The following is a 7,113-nucleotide window of genomic DNA, read 5'->3' as shown; positions in this document are numbered from 1 at the left end:
CCTCTTTGGTTAGATTTATTCCTAGGTAGTTTATGGTTTTTTGTGCAACTGTAAATGGGATCAATTCCTTGATTTCTCTTTCTGTCGCTTCATTGTTGGTGTATAGGAATGCAATCGATTTCTGTGCATTGATTTTATATCCTGCAGCTTTGCCAAATTCATGAATCAGTTCTAGCAGTTTTGGTGGAATCTTTCGGGTTTTCCATATAGAGTATCACGTCATCTGCGAAGAGTGAAAGTTTGATCTCCTCCTGGCCGATTTGGATGCCTTTTATTTCTTTGTGTTGTCTGATCGCAGAGGCTAAGACTTCCGATACTAAGTTGAATAACAGTGGCGAGAGTGGACATCCCTGTCTTGTTCCTGACCTTAGGGGGAAAGCTCTCAGTTTTTCCCCACTGAGGATGATATTAGCGTTGGGTGGTTCATATATGGCTTTTATGATCTTGAGGTGTCATCCTTCTATCCCTACTTTCTTGAGGGTTTTTATCAAGAAAGGATGCTGTATTTTGTCAAATGCTTTCTCTGCATCTATTGAGAGAATCATATGGTTCTTGTCCTTTCTTTTATTGATGTGATGAATCACGTTAATTGTTTTGTAGATATTGAACCAGCCCTGCACCCCAGGTATAAATCCCGCTTGGTCATGGTGAATAATTTTTTTAATGTATTGTTGGATCCAGTTGGCTAATATCTTGTTGAGGATTTTTGCATCCATGTTCATCAGGGAAATTGGTCTCTAGTTCTCCTTTTCAGTGGGGTCTCTGTCTGGTTTTGGAATCAAGGTAATGTTGGCTTCATAGAAAGAGTTTGGAAGTTTTCCTTCCATTTCTATTTTTTTTTTTTTTTGGAACAGTTTCAAGAGAATAGGTGTTAACTCTTCCTTAAATATTTGGTAGAATTTGCCTGGCAAGCCATCTGGCCCTGGACTCTTGTTTTTTGGCAGATTTTTTATTACTAATTCGATTTCCTTACTGGTTATGGGGTCTGTTCAAATTTTCTATTTCTTCCTGTTTCAGTTTTGGTAGTGTATATGTTTCTAGGAATTTGTCCATTTATTCCACATTACCTGTTTTATTGGCATATAATTGCTCATAATATTCTCTTATTATTTTTTTTATTTCTGTTGTGTTGGTTGTGATGTTTCCTCTTTCATTCTTGATTTTATTTATTTGGGTCCTTTCCTTTTTCTTCTTGATCAAACTGGCTAGAGGTTTATCAGTTTTGTTAATTATTTCACAGAACCAGCTTCTGGTTTCATTGATCTGTTCTACTGTTTTGTTTTGTTTTTTTGGTTTCGATAGCATTAATTTCTGCTCTAATCTTTATTATTTCCTGTCTTCTACTGGTTTTGGGTTTTATTTGCTGTTCTTTTTCCAGCTCCTTAAAGCATAAGGTTAGGTTGTGTATCTGAGCTCTTTCTTCCTTCTTTAGGAAGGCCTGGATTGCTATATATTTTCCTCTTATGACGGCCTTTGCTGCATCCCAGACATAGCATATGTATATATTTAAGTTTGTGAAATACACAACAGGAGATGGCCATCCCAACATGGAGCTTCAACTTCATTTGTTCATGGGAGGCTTAGGAATTGACATTTCCAGGAGCCATTTCTACATTTTTCAGGGGAAATTTCGCTGATCTGGTCTATTTGGGTTGTATCCATTCCCAACATAACCTGGATGGCATGGGCAGTAAAGACGGGGATTACACAACCCAGAAGACCACGGTGTCCTGTGTGTTTGTGTGACTTGTAGAGGGTGAGCAGTCCTCACAACAGGGGCCAGGACTCCTAATCTCAAGGTGACACAATACAGGGGCCAGAACTCAGTCAAGAGCAGGCACCAAGATGGAGATCTGTGTCAGTTCATGGGATGTCTTTGCAGCACGATGAATACAGAGGGAGAGGTAGTGTGGACAAGAACGGCCCTGTGCCCTGAGGTCACAGTTGTAGCAGAGAGACTACTTCCGTCATCACATGTGTGACAGCATCTGTCCTCAGTGTCCCCCAGGCTCATTCCCCTTGCAGCGCTGGCTTTGCTTTTTGACTTGAACATTTGCAACAAGTACCTTCCTCAGGGCCTCTGCACCGACCTGCATTCTGTCTGCTGGGCACGCCTTTCCCCCATAATCCCACATCTACCTCTCTTTCCTATCAAGGTCTGTGTTCCAATATCACCTTGTTGCAGAATATGCCCAAATACCCACAAAAATAGAATGCCCTATTTGCTCTGCTTTATGCCTGTTTTTCTTTTCTTCATGTGCTATGCACATATGCACCCCTCACCATCTAAAAAGTTATACAATTCTCTTATATGCTTATATTTTTTCTCCATCATTGTAGGACTTTTTTTCTTTAACACGTTATGCTCATTCCTTAGATAGTGCCTGACACATGGTCAGCACTCAGTGTATATTCCTGAAATTCTTGAAGAACTTCTTAGTAAAACTGTAAAATATGATTCCTTAGGAAAGAAGCTGATTGAAAAAAAAACCACACAGAACATATCAGATATGTCCGAGTGCATTCCTGAAGGGGACCATATCCACATACAACATATTAAAATGAATTTCTGCACTCCAAACTATAAAAGTACTATTTCAATTCTGTGAGTAATGAAAGTTTGTGTGAAATGTACTCACATTATTTCCTTCTTTCCAAGAAGCCACCTCCACCACATGGAACTGAGCAACAAAACACGAATTTCAGAATTTCTTCTCCTGGGATTTTCAGAGAGACCAGAACTGCAGCCCCTCATATTTGGGCTTTTCCTCTCCATGTACCTGATCACTGTGTTTGGAAACCTGCTCATAATTTTGGCCATCAGCACAGACCCCAACCTCCACACACCCATGTACTTCTTCCTCGCCAACCTGTCCTTCGTAGATATTTGCTTCACCTCCACCACGATTCCGAAGATGCTGGTGAACATCCAGACTCAGAGCAAAGTCATAACTTATGAGGACTGCATCACACAGATTTATTTTCTCATTCTCTTTGCTGTACTGGACGTCTTCCTCCTGAGTGTGATGGCCTATGACAGGTTTGTGGCCATCTGTCACCCCCTGCACTACATGGTCATCATGAACCCCCGGCTCTGTGGGCTGCTGGTTCTGGTGTCCTGGATCATGTGCGTCCTGAATTCCCTGTTACAAAGTTTAATGATGTTGCGGCTATCCTTCTGTACACACTTGCATATCCCCCACTTTTTTTGTGAACTCAATGAGATGCTCCAGCTTGCCTGTTCTGACACCTTTCTTAATAACGTGGTGATGTATCTTGCAGCTGTCCTGCTGGGTGGTGGTCCTTTTGCTGGGATCCTTTACTCTTATTCCAAGATAGTTTCCTCTATACGTGGGATTGCATCAGCTAAGGGCAAGTATAAAACGTTTTCCACCTGTGCGTCTCACCTGTCGGTCGTGTGTTTATTTTACTGTACGATGCTCGGCGTGTACCTCAGCTCTGCTGCTACCCAGAGCTCCCACTCAAGTGCCACAGCCTCGGTGATGTACACGGTGGTCACGCCCATGCTGAACCCCTTCATCTACAGCCTGAGGAACAAAGACATAAAGAGTGCTCTGAGAAGAATTGTTGGGGTTCAAGTGATGTAATGGCCAACTGTCTTGGGGTTGGAGATGTGTGCATGATTGCAGGGCAGAGCCTCAGAACCAAGAACTGCTCTTCCTTGAATAGACTTTGGCAGGAGAATCTGCTCCTTCTGTTTTTCTCCTAGAATTTCCACTTGTTTGCTTTCAGCTTCTCTATACATTTAAGGAACTCACTTTATCAAGCTTCTTCTCTGTCTGACATACAGTTTCCCTTTTGTCCATTTTCATACATCCCCAGTGTTTTCTGCAGCCTTAGAACACAAATGCCTGGAAATTTCTGTATCTAATGGGACAAGTTGGATATCTTAAAATAAAATTTTTTTCAAATGGCTTATCCCACGAGAAGTAAATCTCCCCTAGATTTTCCAAGAACATAATCATGAGTTATAGTCTTCATATGGAAAAAAGCTACACTTGGCCCCTAAGCCTGTTGTATCCACACGACTCCTGAAACAGAATGCTACGGGCACCAGTGACAGTCACAACAAAGTTTATTACAATGAGAGGCAAGGCTGACCGATCCGGACCAACACTCTTGATAAGAGTGCGACCTCGAACAGCCTGGGTACAGAGTTTTTAAAGCCGATCACATCGTTTTATCATTACCTGGGAACAGAACAGAGAAACAGTTGCCAGATGAGTTAGAAACAGTTGCCAGATGAGTTAGAAACAGTTGCCTAATGAGGTGTTTATTTTAGACTTTCTGCCTCGAAGTTGCAACCAGTGGATCTCCTTGACCTTGCCTTTGATGCTCTTTTCTTTGAACTTTTGTTTCCTTCGTTGGTAAAGCCTAATTTACAAGAGTAAAAGCAAGGCTGTTATCTTTTGACCTTCAGTGTCAGAACAGAGCTGTTATTTTTCAAGCTAAGCGTTCGCCCTACGCTACAATTTAACCCTTACATTTCCCCCTTTTCTTGTCAATGAATCCATCCCTTGATTCATCATTAGGAACTAAGGGGACATAATTGGACCTAATCATCATAATTTTTACTTCACTAACTCGCCTCTTGACACAGTGTACTAACCAATTGATAATGCACGGGGCAATAGTTAACCCGAGAAGTAACAATAGCAGTGGCCCAGCTGTGGCGGTGAGCAGTGATGTGAGCCAGGGGGACCAAGAGAGTAAAGTCTGATACCAATTATTGCTGGCCTCCCTGGCACGTTCCCTGGTCCTAAGATTATCCCTGACCAAACTGAGAGTGTCTCAGATTACTCCGGAATTGTTCGCATAAACACAGCACGTTTCTCCGAGGGCCACGCAGAGGCCCCCTTCCTTCATGAAGAGTAAATCAAGCCCTCTTCTGTTTTGTAATACAACCTCGGCCCCCTTCCTTCATGAAGAGTAAATCAAGCCCTCTTCTGTTTTGTAATACAACTTCGGCTAAAGAGTCTACTTGGTGTTGCAGCCGAGAAATTGAAGTTTCCAAGCAGCCTAGGTCTCGGTCCACTTGCTTGCTTACAGTTTTGTAATTTCGGTCCCCCACAATGAGTCCAGCAGTTCCAATAGCTGTGGATCCCACAATTCCCAGTCCCACTAGGAGTGGAATGAGGACTGGTGCTGCCCTTTTTACCCTGGAACGTCCTTCGAATAGACGTAAGTGCTCTTTCCCTGCTTCTCGGCTATATAGGTATATTTGTGGGAGAATATGAACTAAGATACAAATCTCTTGGGTGCCGACCCCGAGGTATGCGGCTGCAATGCAGGGGGTAATTCCTGATGAGCAAGCAAACCAGGCTCCAGGAAGGGCTCGGTATGCTATATTTTGGGCGCTAGCAGTATCTGAACTAGTTGGAATATACACTTCTGCACAAGAGTTTTTGTAAGGCGAGCTCTGCCAATTATATTCTTGGGACGCTATACACCAACCCTGCCCTTGGAGGTCTCCTAGGGTTAAAATTGTTCGTGAACCCCAAGGGCACAATGTCGTGCTTGGATTTAGCAATTTCACGACATGCTTTTCTGTGTCTTGTCCAATGCTAGCGTTTGTAGCCACTCTCGCGTAATATGGGGGTTTAGGGTTTAAACACAGCCAACAATCTTGTACAGTCTCGGCGTGAGATGAATTTAGCCAAGCATACGTAGAATCTACTCCATCCAGCCAATGCGTCTCAGGGGAGAGCAGGTTCTGGATATGACCTGTAGTTGGTAATTCCGACTTTGTGGGGACACCCGATTGCGGGGTAGGTTGGGAAGGGACAGTCGGAAAGAGTGGGGGGTGTCAAATCATATCCTTGTTTGGCCCTACCGGATTGGGTGGAGTTTTTCTTTTAACCCTTTGTATAGTAAAGGAAATGCCCTTGTCAACTCCTGGAGCATACATCCTGAGACCCCAAGTGTGTCCAGTGTCCCAGGAAGAGGAAAAGGTACTGGGACTAGAAACCTTTTTTAAACATATTTTTGTTGGGTTACATTTTCCTCGAGTCTTACATTTGGGATCTCGAGTTCTAAGGAGGGTGATTAAGGGATCATGGCCCTGTCCTGCCAGCCAGGGGGCCAGCGTTTCACAACCCCATTTTGCACAATGGTATTGGCCTTTTCCTTCACATTCGACCTTTCTATTTGCAGGCCAACTGTATAACCCTGGTATGTTAGCCAATTTTTGTTCTTGATCCCTGTGTCCATATCCATAGGTAACCATATAGGGGTTTTCGGGGACCGGAGGAGCAAAGCCCGTTGGCTGTTTATAATTAGTAACTAAAGTTCCCCATGAGTCCCCCACCAAGTCGCATAAATCAAACAAAAAAAACAAGGCACAGTGGAAGAGGTATTAGATGCTATCACCTTCCCCGTGACAGTGTCCCCGAGTTCCCATTGGTATGGCCAAAAAGATAGGGGATGCAATTTCATACAGTCCCCCACACTTAACACCATACAAACCCAGAAAATTATTATTATGCCCGCATCAGTCTTAGCTTTAAAGGATCCTCTGGGTGCCTTTGAACCTTCCTTTGCTGTTTGTTATCTGGTTCTGTATCAGTCTGGGTTGTTCCCACCTTCACGCAATTTTTCTTGACCTGAGAGTGATGAATCCAGGTTCGGACACCGTCTATCTTCACGGCCATGGGTGTAGTCAGAATCACGGTGTGTGGTCCTTTCCAGCGCGGCTCCAGGGTTTTAGGCTCGTGCCTTTTGACTCAGACTAAGTCTCCTGGTTGAAAGGGGTAGGGAAGAACAGGAGGATGAGCGAAGGCTTCTCTCAAGGCCCTGGTTATTTCCTTTTGTACATGTTGCAGGGCCATGAGCGAAGCCAGCAAATGGTCCCGTTCCAACTGTTCCATTATGTTGTCTCCTAGCCTCGGCAGGATAGGTGGAGGTCTGCCGAATAAAATTTCATAAGGGGAAAATCCCTTGACAAATGGAGTACAACACGCTCGCAAAAGGGCAAAAGGCAGGACATCAACCCAATTTTCGCCTGTCTCAAGGGACAATTTGGTTAAGGTCTCTTTTAGGGTCCGAGTCATCCTTTCTACTTGACCTGAGCCCAGGGGTCTACATGTACAATGT

General features: G+C 43.7%; 1 protein-coding gene across 1 annotated transcript; it reads left to right on the top strand.

The window, feature by feature from the left end:
* The first annotated feature begins 2,612 nt into the window (after nt 1–2,612).
* LOC102972494 (olfactory receptor-like protein OLF4) lies at nt 2,613–3,608 on the top strand. The gene has a single exon (XM_015540304.2). The coding sequence runs from the start codon at nt 2,613–2,615 to the stop codon at nt 3,606–3,608; it is 996 nt and encodes a 331-aa protein (XP_015395790.2).
* The last annotated feature ends 3,505 nt before the right edge of the window (nt 3,609–7,113 follow it).

Source organism: Panthera tigris, chromosome A2 (assembly GCF_018350195.1).
Source record: "Panthera tigris isolate Pti1 chromosome A2, P.tigris_Pti1_mat1.1, whole genome shotgun sequence".
NCBI lineage: Eukaryota > Metazoa > Chordata > Mammalia > Carnivora > Felidae > Panthera > Panthera tigris.
This window is presented reverse-complemented; position numbering and strand designations above follow the sequence as displayed.